Source organism: Sceloporus undulatus, chromosome 6 (genome assembly GCF_019175285.1).
Source record: "Sceloporus undulatus isolate JIND9_A2432 ecotype Alabama chromosome 6, SceUnd_v1.1, whole genome shotgun sequence".
NCBI classification, from domain to species: Eukaryota; Metazoa; Chordata; class Lepidosauria; order Squamata; family Phrynosomatidae; genus Sceloporus; species Sceloporus undulatus.
In genome coordinates, this window is record NC_056527.1 from 71,564,003 (window position 1) to 71,582,584 (window position 18,582).

The window sequence follows — 18,582 nt, forward strand, 5'->3', positions numbered from 1 at the left end:
TACAATGTATAAGCCAATTGCCCCCAACAAGCTGGGTACCCATTTGACAGCTATATGAAAGGATGGAAGGCTGAGTGGATCTTGGAGCCCTGCAGGACCGAACTCATAACCTAGATCAAGTGAAATAATAGTGCCACTATATTCTGCTTTGGTCAGGTCCCATTGTGAACACAGTAATATTGTGTTCAGTTCTGGGTGCCATACAATGTATAAGCCAATTGCCCCCAACAAGCTGGGTACCCATTTGACAGCTATATGAAAGGATGGAAGGCTGAGTGGATCTTGGAGCCCTGCAGGACCGAACTCATAACCTAGATCAAGTGAAATAATAGTGCCACTATATTCTGCTTTGGTCAGGTCCCATTGTGAACACAGTAATATTGTGTTCAGTTCTGGGTGCCACAATTCACAAAGGACATTCAGAAATTGGAGTGTGTCCAAAGGAGGGCGATTAAAATGGTAAAGGGTCTTGAAACCATGCCGTATGAGGAACGCCTTAGGGAACTGGGGATGTTTAGTCTGGAGAAGAGATGGTTAAGAGGTGATATGATAGCCCTGTTTAAATACTTGAAGGGATGTCATATTGAGGAGGGAGCAAGCTTGTTTTCTGCTGCTCCAGAGAACAGGACAGGGAACAATGGGACAGGAAAAGAGATTTCACCTCAACATTAGGAGGAACTTCCTGACAGTGAGAGCTGTTTGACAGTGGAACACACTTCCTCAGAGAGTGGCAGAGTCTCCCTCCTTGGAGATCTTTAAACAGAGGCTGGATGACCATCTTTGGGTATGCTTTGACTGAGAGTTCCTGCATGGCAGGGGGTTGGACTGGATGGCCCTTGTGGTCTCTTCCAACTCTATGATTCTATGATTCTATCTATCCCAGCAAAAAAAATAGATAATTGCACATTAGTAAGGCTTAAGGGTATCCCATTTTCCCCCCAGAAGCACTTAGTATTGTGTTATACAATCTCTAAATATAACAAAAGGAGAAAAATTAGGTAGCAGAAATTACAATACCTGCAATCAACAGGGTTGTCACCGAGAGGAGGGGGCAGATTTGTTCTCTGTTGCCCCAGAGGATATGACCAGCTATGATGGTTACAAGAGAGTAGTTAAAAGAGAGTAGTTTCAGTTGAACATTAGAAGGAACATCTTGACAGTAAGAGCAGTTTGTCAATGAACCAATTGCCCAGAGAGGTGTGGTGGTGGGCTCCTTCTGTGGATATCTTCAAAAAGAGGCTATCCTGCTGAGATGCCTTAACTGGAGATCCTGCGCTGAGCAAGGAGTTGGACTTCATGGTCCTTGGAACCACTTCCTTTAAAAATATTATTAAATTTTCATTTAATTAAAAAAACAAGAACAGTAACAAAACCAAAATTATTTCCCCAATAATTTATCATAAAATTTGCTTTTATTTTCCAGTGGTCCATGCATACCTATCAACAAAATATCTAAATTTTCCCACTTTATTTCTAATCCAACAAAATGGATAATTCCTTTGCTTCAATAGCATCATTTACATATATAGCAACTCATTTTTTTTTCATTTTTCAGTTGCTGATATGAACACTTTACCCAATTTGTAATTTTTAAATAGTGTAATGTCTTTTTTGAATACATGTGTCTCTTGTAAACATATTATTTGAGATTCAATTTTCCAAGATAGTGAAAAACACTCTTTCTTTTTTTGAGGGGGGGTGTTGTTGAGACCTTTTAACATTCCATGTAAGAAATCTGAAATGTCTAAACATCTTCTCCTTCTGTTAACTTTTCAGACTCTTTTGTAGAAGCTCTTGCTTTCCTCTCTTCTGGGTTTCGTTCTCTGCTTGCTTCTTCTTCTTTTTTTGGTAGCTTTTTCTTTATTGGATCTTTTTTTTTCTCTGTCAGTTTATTTCTTTCTGTCTCTCTCCTCTGTTTTATATTTTGTATTTTGTCTATGATCTCATCCTTCTAGCCTGTAAATCTTTTCCCAACATTTTAATAATTTCTCTTATGTTTGTAGTTGAATACACTTTGTATCTTCTCTGTATATAATTAAAAGATAGTCCTTCAGGGTACAGTGGTACCCCAAGATACGAATGCGCCGCCTTACGAAATTTCCGGGTTACGAAAAAAATCCAATTAAAAAAACTGTTCCGGGTTACGAAGGTTTTTTCGGGTTACGAAAAATTTTTTGGTGCTTTTCGGCGCTATTTCACACGAAATCGCGGCTTTTCCCCATTAGCGCCAATGGGTTTTTCGGCTTGCGAAGTATTCCGGGTTACGAAAGCGGCGGCGGAACGAATTAATTTTGTAACCCGGGGTACCACTGTATTCCCATTTGTAGAAGATATAATATTTTCTCAATATTTTTTGTTAGGGAAGCATAATCTCTACTTTTTCTGAGAGTTTCTCCTGGCACATCTTTAACGATTTGAATGTCTGAGCGTTCGATTTCCAACGTCATATTGAGATGTAGTCTTAGCCATTGGCCTCTAACTTGAGTCCTTACAAAATATATTACTACATCTCGCGGTATCTTTTTCTGTCTAATCATCCAGGAATGAATCCTGTACATTTTATCAATTTAAAAGTGGAATTCGTCTTCATCCCTCTCCATAAAGTTTGCTAGAATTGGGGTTAATCTCTCATATATATTTTCACCCTTTTGCTCTACTATGGTGCTTTCTGCACCGGCATTTGGGACGTCCAGAGGACGTCCTATTTTAAAAAAGGGGCGTCTCTTATAGACGCCCCTGGGCCTAGTACGGACTCCGTCCGTACAAGATGGCGCTGGCCCTTCTACATGGCCGGCGCCATCTTTGCGTATCGGATGCTGAGCGTCCGTACGCGTTGCGTCACTTGTGACGTAGCGAGTGCGCCCCTGGCGCCTCGCTACGTCGCAAATGCGACGGAAAAAGAAGCTCCATTTTGTACGGACGGAGTCCGTACTAGGCCCAGGGGCGTCTATAAGAGACGCCCCTTTTTTAAAATTTGGAGCTTCTTTTTCGGTCCGCGTGGGAGTCGCGCCGTCTGAAGGCTTCGGCTCCCCCACGGACCTACCGGCGGCGGTGGCAGAGCGCCGCAAAGTGGCGGTATGTACCTCGCCTAAGCCTCTGATCTAACTTCCAACTTTATGATTTTGTGATTCTAGAGAACAGATTATCTGGACCCATTGCAGTCTTGGTTTAAGGCCGAAACACAGCACTGAAACAGCCTTGGTCATTCTGACTGATGATCTACTCTGGATGAAAGATAGGGGGACCTCTGCTCTGATGGTCTTCATGGATCTCTCAGTTGTTTTTTATGCCATTGATCATGGTATATCATTGTACTGGTTGTGTTGGATGGGAATAAGAGGTGCTGTGTTTCAGATACATTCCTATATACAGAATCAGTTCCATAGGTTATCACTGGTGGGACTCCTGTTCAGCCCCATAGCCATCAAGCTGTGGGGAACCACATGAATTCATCTTATCTCTCATTCTGTTCAATATCTGTATGAATATTCATAAAGAGTTTTCAGGCAGGGTGCCACCAGTATCTACTTCTCCTTGGAATCAGATGGGGCTGCACAATGCCTGGCTGCTGTAATGGGATGGATAAAGGCCAATAAACTGAAGCGGAATACCAATAAGACAGTCTCAGTGGTTTTCTGGATTTTGAGTCTGGGAATTAGGTAAGTTGCCTACTGTGGATAGGGTTGCTGTCTGAAGAAGTAGGTACATACCTTGAGTTGGAAATACTCTTAGATTCATCTCTGTCACTGGAAGTCAATGTGGACTCTTGTGGCTTGTAGACCTTCAACTGTCTTGTCAGCTATGGTGTTTCCGAAAGGATAACTTAGCCACACTAGTCCACACACTGGTAACATCTCTAGTAGAATACTGTAATACTCTCTAGCTGTAGCTGCCCTTGTACATGACTTGGAAGCTACAGCTAGTGCAAACTGCAACAACAATATGTCTGACTGATGTAGCATCTAGACCAGGGGTTGGCAATGTATGGCCCACAGGCCAGATCCGCCCAGCGGAGACCATTGGACCGGCCCCATCTTGGCCCTGCCACTGATTGCCACCCCCCGGGGGCTGCCGGTGATCGCGCCATTTGGCGCGATTGCCGGCAGCCTCCTCCTCCTCCCCACCCTGTGGGGAGGCCTCAGCCTTCCCACAGGGCGGGGAGAGGCTCTGGGCCCACCGGCGAATGCCAGCCTCCCAGCCCTCCCCCGCCTCCTCTGCCCTGCCCCCAGGCCGGCGCGGAGCATGGAGGAGGGGGAGGAGGAGGAGGAGGGGGAACAGGAGGAGGAGGAGGAGGAAGAGAAGGAGGAGGTGGTGAGTGGCCAGAGGCTTCTGGGTACAAGGTTTTTTTTAATTTTTATTTTTGGTGCTTTTAATGCTAACAAGTCTCCCTTGTTTTGACAATGATAGTGTGGTGGTGGTGGTGGTGGTGGTGATGATGATGATGATGATGATGATGATGATGATGATGATATGAGTCAGCTTCAGAGGCACGCAGGCACTGTTTCAGAAGCCAAGAGAGTGTGACTTTCCAAAGTGCCTTTTCTGTGTGTTTTTGTTTCTTTAATGGTGATATTGATATCAGCAAGCCTCTGAGGCATGGCCAGTGTAAATTGCTGTGATTTTTACAAACTCATGCGCAGTGAAGAAAAACCAAAGTCCCTTGACCAAGTACACACTTCTGAGAAGTATAGTTGGTGCAAGAAACCTGAAACAGCAAATCCACTTCTTGTGAAACCACCTGGACATGTTCAATATATGCATAGCCATGTTAAACCATGTTCAGTGTGAAACCCAAAGAGTTTGGTTCTGCAATAAGCCTCTGATTAAATATGCAAGAGATTGCCATGTTAAGTAAAGCCATGTGAAATGCCCAAATGTGCTTAGTGTGTGTTTTGGAATTGTGTGTGTTTGTGTGTGTATTGGGGGGGGGGGGGGGGGGGGGTGTTTTGGGCCAAAAGGGAAATCCATTGCTGCGCATCTGTGCTCTCATGCCCAGATACAAGGTGGGGAGGTGTGGTTGTTTGTTGTGTGCCTCAAGTCGTTTCCCTGACTTTAGTGAAACAATCCTTTGCAAGGTTTTTTTCAGAGGGTGGGTGGTGGTTGCCATTGCCTTCCCTTGAGGCTGAGAGAGTGTGACTTGCCCCCCCCCCCCCGCAACAGTTTGTGTGTGGCGTGGGGTGTCTTCCAAGTTGTTATGGCTTCTGTGGGGTTTTTCTGGGCAGTTTTCTTCAGAGGGGGTGGGGATGCCATTGCCATCTTCTGAGGCTGAGAGAGTGTGACATGCCCAAGGCCAAAAAAAAAAAAAAAAAGGAAAGAAGTAGTAGTTAATTTTTCAAACCCTTTCCTTCCTAATAAAGTCTTGTGTGCAGAAGAGGTGGGAGGGGGTTTGCTTTTGCAGAACTGCAAGGCTGCAGAAAAGAGAAAAGAAAAAAAGAGAGAGGTTGCATAATGACTGGTTTAGTTTTTACTTCAAAATATGATGTGTGTAGTGTATGTAGGAATTGTTTTTTATATTTTATTTATTTATTTACTTTTTTTTTAAATTAATTATTATTTTTTTGTCTTTGGCCTCCCAGTTGTCTTAGGGACAGCAACCCAGCCCCCGGCTCAAAAAGGTTGCCTACCCCTGATCTAGACAGTATATAACAAGAGTCTTAAAGGACCTGCAGTGGCTGCCATTTCACTGCCAGTCTGAATTCAAGGTAATGATGATGACATTTAAAGCCCTGAGCAGCTTAGGACGTCACTACCTAAGGAATGTCTCCCCCAATATATACCTGACTGAGAAATGACGCCTGCAGGAGGGGTTCTCTTCTGTGACTTACCAGTGAGGGCAATATGGTGTGGGAGGACATAAGAGAGGGCACCTGGCTGTTGCAACACAACTCTGGAATACCCTCTCCCTTGGAAATCCAAGGAGGTTGGACTGGATGGCCCTTGTGGTCTCTTCCAACTCTATGATTCTATGATTCTAATTGGCTATGAAAACACGAAGATAAAGCTGTATTCTGACTATTTTGCTTTGATATGATACTAGCACTAGAATTACATGAATATTTTTTAAAAAATGGTCACTCACTAATAGGAAGAGATGGCATTTTAAACATTTTCTTGCACCTGACATCTCTGATTATGGTGTACATACTGGCCAGATATTTGAACTTACCTCACATTACAAAGGGGATTTTCAGTGGTAACTTTGGGCAAGGAATAACTTCTAAATTAACCCTCGCTAACCAAAAACATTGGCCTTACATTTGTGCCAAAGCAATCTCATTTCTACAATGCGATTAGCATTTAGCAGCTATCCTCTGTAGGGGGCAGGACCAAGAAAAGCTTTGAAAAATGAAAGCAAACATTGATTTTCAGCACTTTACTTTTTTATATCTATGTAAAAGGGTGCTAATTCTTCCAGAGGAAGCCAGAATTACATTTTCATTTCTAAATATCAAGGTCATAGCAAAAACAATTCTTTTTTCTTTTTTCAGTATTCTGATTTCTTTGAAAATAATAATCCTTTTGTTGCAGCTTTTGATACCCCAGCATTAAATATATCCATGTATCCTTTCCTTTAAAAACAAAACAAAACAGTTTTTAATTGTGAAGTCGAAGGCTTTCACGGCCAGCATCCATATTTTTGTGGGTTTTTCAGGCTATGTGACCATGTTCTAGCAGAGTTTCTTCCTGACGTTTCACCAGCATCTGTGGCTGGCATCTTCAGAGAATGTTTGCCTTGAAAGGACTTGGCTATATATATTGTGTGACCTGGAAAGGCAGGAGTGATTTGCATGTGTATTGTTTGTTGCTGATGGCAGTTCTCAGGGTGTGAGGGTCTGCACAAGAGGATTGATGCCTGCTTGATTTGTGCTCATTGTCTGCTGGGAAACCCCTGACCCTGGGAGATTTCTCATTTGCATTTGTTGAGTCTTTATTTTGCTATCTTTCAGGACTGGTAGCCAAATCTTGTTTACTTTAAGGGATTCTTTGTTTAAAAAGCAAAGTTCTATAGTGAATGCAAGTATTTGTTTAACTAGAGGCATTATGAATGCATGCATAAAGAAACTATTGTATTCAACTCAAATCTTAGAATGTTTTTTTAAAAAAACCATCAACATTTATTTGCAGAAGCTCAGCTTTTATTAATCTATTAAATAAACCTATTCCACTGATGTGCTTCAAAGGTGGCCAAGACAGTTACCTAAGATTAAATCTTATAAAATAGGAGATGAAAATTCAGACATCTCTACTAACAATTGCCACAAATAATAAAATTACCCCCAAGGACACCCAGTTCTATCAGTATAAATAAATGTTGCAATTTTTATCTGATTTGTGTATTCCCACCCCTCTTTTAATCTGAATGAAAAATGAAAAACCTGCTCAAAATTGTTCAAACCTAGCATGTTCATGAGGGATAGGAGAAAGGAGGAAGAGAGGATTTAAGATATCAAAAATAGTACATTTATGTTAGAAACAAAGTTCCTCTTCTACATTTTGTAGCCTTTGAATACCTACTGTGCAGTCTCAGACATAATTCTGAATCAACTGTATATCTCTTTCTGCCTCTCTCTCTCCCCCTCCCCCCACTTGGGATTGTAAACATCTGATCCTCAATGAAGAAAGACAGCACTCCATATCTGTTGAAGGTCATGCGATTTTTCTGTCTGCCCAAGGATTTGCCTTAAGATGTTTCTGACCTTTCAAAGCATCTTGTTACTGAACTTGTGGTTGCTTTTATATTAGTTTCTGTGTAGTTTCTCCTTTCGTAATGGAGTGACTCACTGATAGAAAGAAAGAGTGTCCAACCCAAGCTGGAATAGAAAATGACAAAGAATTAAGGTATTTTCTAAGAGTTTTCTAACTCTTTTCCCTTCAAAAATGTAGCAGTGTTAATACAACAGCAACAGTACATTTTGTAACCATAAGAAGCAAGTATGTATCCACAATAAAATACACAGGCTGGAAACATAAAATATTTTTTCTATGGTTAGACAGAGTATGTTAATAAAAGTAGAACAATATTTGCATGCATTTGTTTGAATAAGACAATGCAAGGTTGCAAGGTTTGTCTAGTCAATGTTGCTAAAACAGCAAAAGAATCATCCATACAGTATATAGTTACAATAGATATAAAGCAGGAGGATAAAAGTTAGTACAATTTCTTTTAGGCTCAATTGAATATAGCAGTGGCATACATGTTTTAAAATGTGAAATGAGGCACTAAAGTGCTTTTTCATGCAATAGACTTCTGTAACTTCCAAGGCATGCATTTGTGATCTCAGATATCATAATTTGGGAATATAGATCTCTTGGTGGCTCTATCCTGGAATAATATTCTGCATGTACCAGTTAACTTTAGGAATTATTACCATTTCTAAACATTTTATGAGAAAAGCAAGCTTGAACACAGAAGAAGGAGGAGTGAAAATAGGAGGAAGGAATATCAACAATCTAATTGTCATCTACACTTCATAGCTACACCAGGAATTGTTGTGACATGGCAAACAATGTAATGACAGATTTTGCAACCTGGTTTCCAGTTAGTCCCACATTACAAGAGTCTCATATGAATACAGCTAATTTTTTTAAAATGGTGGTCTAAATCCCAACCCTTCCATACACATTTGGGTATGAAACATTAAGTAATCAACAAATTAATTTCTAGAGGGACATAGATACAAAATTTGAACATCTACAAAAGAAAATACACACATCTCCTCTAATCTGATTTTGAACATCTGAATATGATGACTCGATTCTTACGACTGTGAGCAATACTGTAACAACTCTTCCCTTTTTTATTTTTGATTGATGTATTTTATATGTATTTTATGATGTTTTACTGTTGTAATCCTGCTTCGATCCGAAGGGAGAAGTGGGGGATATAAATAACATTTATTATTATTATTATTATTATTATTATTATTATTATTATTATTATCTGTGCACTAAGACATGTTCAGGTGAAAAACCAAGGTAAGAGATGTTACCAGCAGGGAAAATATCCAAAAAAGTGGAAGGGAAGCCAAGGTTTCCTTGGTATGGCTCCTTTCTCTCAGTCAGTGACAGGCACCTTCTGACTTGTGTTGATTCCATGAATGAGAGACATATGCCATCATATTTCTCATTTTTATGTATGGTTGTAAAAGTGAAGAAAGCTGGTAGGAAGAAAATGAACTCATTTGAAATATGGTGCTGGAAAACAGTTCTACAGATACCATGGACTGCTAAAAAGACAACCAAAATGACCCTGAACTAAATTACACCTGAAACATCCCTAGAATCCAAGATGACTACTTATCACATTACAAAAGTAAACTAAGGGGCAAAACAGACCGGCTAGAAATGGTGGCATAGGGGTGGAGTGGGGGCATGGTGACTGCATGCTGCATGCCACGACTCTGCCCCGATGTTGGTGTCACACCACACACCCAACCGCATGACAGGGGGTGTCACAGAACTCCTTTGGCACAGCATTTATACATGCCCCACCAAAGAAACACCCAAAAACTGCCACCATGGTGGCAAGAGCAACTTTTTGCCAGCTTTAAAAGGAGCAACATTTTGCTGGTTATTTTTAGAGCCAGCAAAGCACTGGATCGGGTCACAGCGTGCAGTTGCTGAGGCCCCAATCCACTGCTGAAAGGGGTGGCAGGAAGCTTTGGGGCAGTCTGTCATGCCCCTAAGACACAGTGATAGAGAAGCAAATTTCTGTTTATCTCTCCACATGCCCTTGAAGTATTTTCATTCTATTCTTGAAGGGAATGGTACTAAAAGTCACACTAGAAAAATCAATTTGGCAAAAAAGGCACACTTTTACAACTGCCTCCCTTTGAAGGGAGAATGTGCTATGATATCATGTGGGGAGATAACCAGAAAGCTGCTTCTATCTTGTTGCATCTCATCTTATTTATGTAATGTAGTAAGGCTCTGAAACTGTTGTACTTTGATAGTTACAAGAGAAGACAGAACTCACAAGAAAAGATAATATACTCTTGGCAAGATTCAGGAAAAGAGAAAGACTGCAACCCAGATGGATAGACTCAGTCAAGGAAGCCATGGCCCTGAGTCTGCAAGATATCATGTGTGTGTGTGGGGGGGGAGGTGTTATCAGTATGCTGATGACATTCAGATATGTTTCTCCATGTCTCTGACTGCTTCAGTGACTAAGGAAGGCATCTCTCCTCTGAATGAATATCTTAGGTCAGTAAGATATGGATGAGGAAAAACAGACTCAAGTTGAATCCTAGTAAGACGGAGGTACTCTAGGGAACCCTAATCTGGGCTTGGAGATATGCCAACCAGTTCTAGATGGGTCACACTTCCCCTAAAGGACTGCATTTGCAGCTTGGGGTTGCTCCTGGACTCGTTGCTCCAGTTGTCAACTCAGATAGACGCAACAGCCAGGAGTGCTTGTTATCAGCTTTGGTTGATATGCCAGCTGCAACCCTATCTGGAGCCAGGGGACCTAGAAATGGTGGTTCATGTGCTGGTAACCTCTTGTCTCAACTTCTGCAGTGCACTCTACATGGGGCTACCCTTGTGCCAAGTTCATAATAATAATAATAATAATAATAATAATAACAACAACAACAATAATTTTTATTTATATATCCCGCCTCTCCCTACGGATCAAGGTGGGAGAACAGCACATATATACATTTACACATAGTTAAAATACATTCTCATTATACAAAGCAAAATTTAAAAACACATTAAAATACCTGTACGTCTTCAATTGGTGAAAAATATGGCAACTAGGCTGGTCAATGGTAAATCCAGATTTGACCACATAACACCTGTTTTAAAATCCCTCCACTGGTGGCCAATTAACTTCCGGGTGCAGTACAAGGTGTTAGTTATTGCCTTTAAAGCCCTACATGGCTTGGGTCCAGCTTACTTGCGGGAGTGCCTCCTTCCTTATAATCCACCCCACACACTCAGGTCCTCTGGGAAGAATTTACTGCAGCCAAAGAAGACCAGATTGGCTGCGGTTTCCCAGAAGACCTTTTCATTAGCCGCTCTGAAAGTGTGGAATGACCTGCCGGAGGAGATCTGTCATATTATCACTCTTGGTGCCTTCAAAAAAGCTGTCAAGATGGATCTCTTTCAGCAGGCCTTCCTAGACTGATCTCCCATCAAAAGATAACCCGACCTGCCCCTAGTTGTTCTTCTCTATTTGCCTACCTTTTAACCATTTTTAATTTTTAATTTCCAATTGATTGTTTGGTTTTTATGTTGGTGGAGGGTTGGGGATTGTGTAATTTATGATTATGTTATATTATGTATTTTAATCATTTTACTGTAACCTGCTTCAATCTTCAGGGAGAGGTGGGATAAATAATAATAATAATAATAATAATAATAATAATAATAATAATAACTTGATCAATTTGTAGTTGACAGTGTGAATGTGGATTCCACCCTTGGTGGAACTGTTGGGTGGGGAGGTGCACTTTGTTGGACTCTGGGGACTGCGAGACCAGAAATTTAAAAGTATACTGTGGCTTGTGATCCGTGGTAGGAGATGTGAAGGGTTGTGGCTGGGGCTGGAGGCTTTATATGCTCTGCTGCCCTCTGCTCCAGCCTCTTTTGCTTCAGTGTTCAAATGACCCTCCTGCCACTAACACAGTAAGAAGTTTCTTGCCAGCTTCAGGGTCAGGTAGGAATTCCCCCCTTTTCCACAGGCTTTTTTGCCTACCCCATACTGTTCCAGTTGGACTTGGACAATTGGCTAATATCTATATAGCCCATCATCTTCTAGATAGTGGGGAGAGATTTTGAGTACAGTGACCACCTAGGTCACCACTTTGGTGGAAGGAAGATCTCTGGAACTGCCTCTTTAAGTCTTGGGACTGGGGAGGCAGAGAAAGAGGCTTCCCTTAAGGCTAACCCTCTCTTTAAGCCCCATGGTTTGGGGAAGGGACTTTCTAGTTGGTCTTCCTAATGAGAGCCAGCTGGGGAATAACTCAGCTTTTGTATTATTCTTGGGCTCAGGTATCAGTGTCCAGAAAAAGTTGCAGAGGAGGTCTGAGAAAGGACCACGTGCTACAGCTGCTCCCACACTAGTCTACTCCCCCTATAGTTGTAGTTCTCATGAGAAAATAATAAATAGATAACTTAATAAAATGATCCATTATCTGTGTCTGGTCTCATTATTCCCGGGTTTGGTCAGCATTTGCCCTTTCTAATAGTATTGAATTTGTGCAGAAGTGCAGCCCTTATCATGTTTCATCTTCAGAGTCTTTCTTCTCTAAACGTGTCTACTTAATGTTACAGTCTTCAAACATGAACAGTGTGGTTAATTTTACTTCAAAAAGATTTAATTACTATGTGGGTCCCACAGAATGTAAAATAATTGTAGAAAGCTTGTAAGCAAAAGTCGTTTCTAGGTTTAAGTATATCCCATTTCATTGCAGGCTCATTCATCTGTTGAAAAAGATAGCTTGATTGCTGGAGTGAAAATCAAACAGATACCCACAGATGACAAGTTTACTGTATGTGGATCAGCTCTAAGGAAGGTTATAGACAAAGATAAAGCTAATGGTCTCATCCCGTTCTTTGTAAGTACTGATATTTCTGTCATCATTAATTATTGTAATGTCCAGTTAGCAAGATGAATAAGCATGGGAAGAAGACCTGATTGGTGGCTGCTACCAGATTTTGGAATTTCTTCCTTGGGGAGACTAAAATGGCTCCCTCCTTGTTCTTCTTTCACTGTGTTTTAAGAATTCATGACAATGGACTTTTAATTGTTTTGATTTGTTGATTTTTATATTTTCCTTTAATGAATTTTAAATGGTTTTAACTGTACAGATTGTTCAAATATATATTTTACTGATGTTTTAGTGTAGTTTTAAATCATATAGGTTTAATAATTTGTAAGCTGCTTTGAGTCCCATTATTGGGGAAAAGGTAGGATAATAATAATAATAATAATAATAATAATAATAATAGACAGGATATTAATAATAATAAACCCACCTTGAATCCCATTGTGGGAGAAAGGAGGGATATAAGTCCTGGAAATAAATAAAATAAAAATAAAATGAAATAAATTATGTAAGTGAAACAAATAATACATATCCTTCGAAATCATCACCATATCAAGAGCCCTGGAGGAATCTGAACATACTTGAAGCTTGGCACTAAAAAGTATACCCCCACCTCCAAAAAGAAATTATATTAAATTGTTCCAGAAAGTGCTGAGAGACTAGGGGCCGAACAGATGGGCCAGAAATGCCAGCTTATGGGCAGCTTCAGGTTGTGGCATCTTGACAGTGAATCCGTCCAAGATGCCCACAAGTCAAATTGGGTGATCACATGATGCACACCCTTGGAGCACCCAGCAGCTGCCCTGGGGTTGTGCCAGGGTGCCTAAGGTGACCCGAAACCAACCCAAAAAGGAGATGATATTTTCCACTCCTATTTGGCTAGGTGGTGGGGCAAATGGCAGGTACTTGCCATGGCTCCAGGGAAAGCAGGTATGGGGTGGCCCCAACCCACCCTTTTGGGGCAGTCTGTTTCACTCCTAAGCAGTCTTCCTCTATTGTCCTGGATATTCTGATATTGCCTCCACAGTCCTTACATCAGGGATGTAGCCAGGATCTTGGGAAGGGTGGGGGGTCCAGATTAAGTGGCACCATTATAATGGGGCTTGGGTGCAGCAGCATGGCGGCATGCACCATTCATTGTATCTAACGGAAGGCGGGTCCAGACCCCACCCCCCCCCCCCCTTTGGCTATGTGCCTGCTTACATGGCACTGCATAAATAACAGAAGAAAGCTCTGCTATGTTCCACCAGCTAACAAGCAAAATTTAAATAACCCACCTATTTCTGCAGCTGATCAAGAATAATATCAGAGGAGACAGAGAGACTGTTGCAGATAAGTGTGATTGCACAGTGTGCAACAAAATTTATATCAGTTCTCCTGTAATTACCGGGAAAGTATCCTCTGTCTTTTCAGCAGCTTGGAGAAGCAAAGATGGAGGAGTGATGTGATAGCCATCTTTAAATATCTGAAGGGTTATCTTGTGAAGGTGAAAAAAGTTTGTTTTTCTTCTGTTTCAGAGACTAGAACACAAACCAGTGTGTCATGCCTCCAGAGCATCTTTGATGCTCTTGAGACATATTTAGTTGAGATTATATTAGACTTTCTATGTATTAGTTTAGGAAGGGAAATAGAGTTCTACAGCTTTAAGAAAGACAAGGATTGTGGGAAATCCCAGGGTCTTATACTGTCTCCCTCTAGTTAGTTTCAGTTGTGTAGTAAGATTTCAGCCAAGTCAGACCTGGAGAGAGTATTTTCCTTTGACAAAGATAAGTCCACAGAAGAAGAAAGATAAGTCCACAGAAAAAGAAAAAGTCCACACAAGAAGAAAGATAAAACCCACCAAGAAGAAAGAGCAAGGTATTTAAGAAGGACTATTGAAAAAAAGGAGATCAGTTTCATGTTTTTGTGTTTATAACCAGTAAAGCATTTGAAAACTTAAGAAATTTGTGGACAAGTCTTTTGTTCAGGCTGTGTTCCTAGGAGCCAGAAGCCTTACTACACCGAAAGTCCTTAGCATCGTTCTTGGGACAGAACACAGTGGATTGAAATTATGAAAAGAGATTCCACCTAAATATTAGGAAATATTCTTGACTATAAGAGTCATTTGACAATGGAACACACTGCCTTAAAGGATGATAGAGGTATTTCTTTTGGAGGTCTTTAAAACAAAATTGGACTGATGACTTTCAGGAATGATTTAGATGCATATTCCTGCATCGCAGGGGTTTGAACTAGATAGCCCTTGTAGTTCCTTCCAGTTTTATGATTCTATGATTCTCGGAAGAGAATCAACTTGTTTGAAACGGTACTGGAGAACAATTCAGAAGACACCACAGACTGCCAAAAAGACAAATCCTGCAACTCAAGCCTGAACCCTTATTAGAAGCCAAAATTACTAAATGATGTCTGCTGTACTTCAAATGTCTCATGAGATGACATGGGTCAAGGGAAAAAACAATAATAATTAGTAAAGTAGAAATCCAAGGGAAAAGAAGAAGACCAATTGCAGATGGATTGACACAATAAAGGAAGCCGTGGCCTGAGCTTGCAAGACCTGAGCAGGACTGTAGATAACTGGGGTTCTTGAATGAGAATCAGCATAGGTCAAAGCTAACATAACAGCAAATAATAACAACACTAACTTGTATACAAGTAGTATCTTCTGAAATCCCAGTTTTTATAAATTAATAAATTCAACAGGATTATGAGTGGAGGATGACATAATATGAGGCCCCCGTAAAATGAAAAAAGCCTCCTTTCTTAGATCACAAAAACAGTTATGCCACAGTGTATGTCGTAATATGTAACAACCTACAGGAAAATAGCTACCCCCCTTTATAATAATTTCTGCTCCCACATTTGCCTCTAGTGCTCTGCTTATAAAATCTAGGTTATAGACCTCTGATGAATCTAAAACTCAGTCCATGTGCTCACTCAAATGCTGCCATTACATGATATAAATAGTTGTATCCAGAAGGGGAACAGCAGTCTATATTTAATGGTGCTATCTGAAAAGGATCAAGTCTGAAATGTCCTCTAAGCTGTCAGCTCCATTTGTAAGAGGCAACCTGTCCTCATGCCAAATCTGATTACACAGTTGTAATATGGGTTACAAATTGGGTTAGAATGAGGCTGCCTAAGAAGATCTCCTCTCCTGCCCCAGGACAACAGATGCTGTCAGCTTAAGTGGCATTTGGGAATTGATACAAGGAGCTTTGTAGTACTTACACACCTGAAAAGACACCAACATAACAAAATACAGCTGAGCTTCATCACGTATGTTCATCTCTTTGAAGAATGACACAGAGCCTGAATGTCTTATTGGACCATCTGCATTTAATAGTAGGACATTGATACCAAGGTGCTATACCTTTAATTTGGGTACCCTCATCTCAACTGAAACTAAAATCAGAGCCTATGTCTCTGATACATCTCCTGGTAACAGCTAATATGCTTAGTCATTCTGTAGTCTAATTTATTGACTCTATATTGGTTCTTGAATGATATTAATATTGTTAGCATGTATAGTTAGGGGCATTAATGAATATTTTAACAAATACCATGCCTGCATTCAACTGGTGTGTTAACAGGGATGACACAAAATTTGAAACAGGAAAAATAATCTCACTTTCTCAGTTTTGTCTTTCTTCTTGAGCCACTATTTTGTATCTTGGTAAATACTGGAGCTCTAATTTAAAAACAATAGCCATCTCTCATCATCCGGCCTGAGAGGGAGTGAAAAGGCAGGCCCATCTCCATCAGGGCCAGTGTTGCCAATTTCTGGGGGAATTTAATTACATTTTTTTCTGGGGATTTTGGGTGAATATTCTGGTAAATATTGGGGAATTCCAGGGATTTGGGTAAAACATTCCAGGGAATATCTTCGAGGCTTGTTGGCAGCACTGATCAGGGCTAGCCAGAGCAAGAGGAACGACCCTCCTTCCAGGTCATTTGTCATCATTCATCCTGGGAGGGAGTGAAAAGGCAGGCCCAACTCCACAAGGGCTAGCCAGAACAAGAAGAGCCTTCCCTCCAGTCTATCTGTCACCATCCAGCCTGAGAGGGTGTGAAAAGGCAGGCCCAACTCCACCAGGGCTAGCTAGAGCAAGAAGAAGGGCTTTCCCTCCAGTCCATCTGCCATGGTCCTGGCTTAAGAGGGAGAGAAGAACCACTGGTTTTGATCTCCCTTCTGCATCAACATTCTTTTCTCCTTTTGTATCATGTCTTTTTAGATTGTAAGCCTGAACTGTCTCAATAACTATCTGTAAGCTGCTCTGAGAGCCTTTAGGGCTGAAGAGTGTTAGGGATGTAAAGAATATTCTCCAAAATTCGAAAATTAGGAGAAATATGCCTAATTCGACAATTTCGATAACATTTTAGAGAGGAGAAATTCTGAGCAGTTCTCGATCAATGAGTAAGAATCTTGATGGTTAGTCATTTCGAAATGAGGGGAAGAGAAGAATCCTTCATCTGACTCTCGATGGCCACTATTTGCATATTTTGTGTAAGAAAAGCTACCATTCATCCTGGAGGCTATTTCCTTTGTTAGGGTGATTTGCTCCAACTTTGCTTAATCACAGCTTTGCTTTGAAAAACAAAAGATAACAAAAGGTGAGGCTTCTGCCCTTTATGCCATGCTCTGACATTCAAATTCTCACAGAAGAGAAGAACTTGAAATCTCAAAACTTATCAGGAAAGGTCTTGGCCACAGTTTTTTGGATTAAGACAGGCATTTTGATGATAAAAAAATGACTAATCACTTTGATGAAATACAGTTACATCACTATGATCTGGAGACTACCTTGCAGTGGAGACATTGATTTGGGTTCTCCAAGGCCAAGAAATTCAAGCACACACACACACACACACACACACACAATGCAAAATAAACGTAGGTTTGCCTTAGCATCACCTTGAGAGAGCTGGAGAGAGAGGTTTGTCATGTCCTGCCTCTGAGGCTGACAGAATGTGCCAATTATTATTATTATTATTGCATGACCTCTTAGCATCACCATGGGAGAGGTGCAGAGAGAGAGGGCAGGGAAATGTCTAACAATTTGTAAGCTGCTCTGATAGCACCACAGACTGCTGGGAACTGCAGTCTAATAAGGCTGCACACTGCAGAAATAATCCAGTTCGACAATACTTTAATGCTATGGAAACTCCTGGGATTTGTAGTATGTTGTGCCACCAGAGCTCTCTGACAAAGAAGGCTAAATGTCTCACAAAACTACAATACCCAGATGTTGTTGTTGTTGTTGTTGTTTTCTTATATCCCTGGCACAGACTCTCAGCCTCAAAGGGAGGCACTGCCCCCCCCCCCCAACAAGCCTTGCATGCCAGGAGAGTCCTAAAAGTCACAACACACGACAACAGCCATGTTTCCAAGAGGTCATGGGGAAAAGGAGCTCAGGGCTTGGATGGCCATAGGAGCCCTCTGGGAGGCCTTGGGCAAGTCACACTCTCTGGGTCTCAGAGGAAGACACTGGCATGTCCTCATTGCAAGAGCCCTCTAAACACACATAAAACCCACAACCCCCCTTCTTGCCCCGTTTTGCCAGGGTCCTCCCAAAGCACTGAGAGTGCCCACCAGAAGGCAACAAACATCAACAGCCAAGTGGGTCACACTGTCTCATCAGGATGACACTGGAAGATGGGACAAACCGAGGGTTTAATTGGCATAAAGAGGAGTTTTGTCATGGGATGCCCCTGAAGCTGAGATAGTGTGACCCTCACAGATGAGAAGGGGAGGGGTCGGGTGCCAAGTGGCAATGCTCTTCTGCCAAGCAGGAATCCTCAATTAGGAGCAGAGTAGGGTGTGATGGCAAGAATTCTGCCATGAATAAAACCTACCATGAAGGAATACCTAGGAGTTCGAGTTGAAGCTGAGAGGATGTGACTTGCCCAAGGTCAGCCAGTGAATTTCTATGGTGAACTGGGAGGATCCCAGCTCAGCCATGTAAATCCACAGGGTGACATTGGGTAAGTCACACTCTCTCATTCCTGGAAATTCTGCACTCTCCTTGCC

The 18,582-nt window shown here is 41.4% G+C and overlaps 1 protein-coding gene across 3 annotated transcripts in view; it reads left to right on the plus strand.

Moving 5' to 3' along the window:
* DDC (dopa decarboxylase) overlaps positions 1-18,582 on the plus strand; it is a 126,382-nt gene that overhangs the window by 59,078 nt on the left and 48,722 nt on the right. For all 3 annotated transcript variants that reach the window (XM_042474619.1, XM_042474621.1, XM_042474620.1), the window contains one exon: positions 12,420-12,563. In XM_042474619.1, the coding sequence (XP_042330553.1) occupies positions 12,420-12,563 (144 nt within the window). The remainder of the gene's footprint in view (positions 1-12,419; positions 12,564-18,582) is intronic.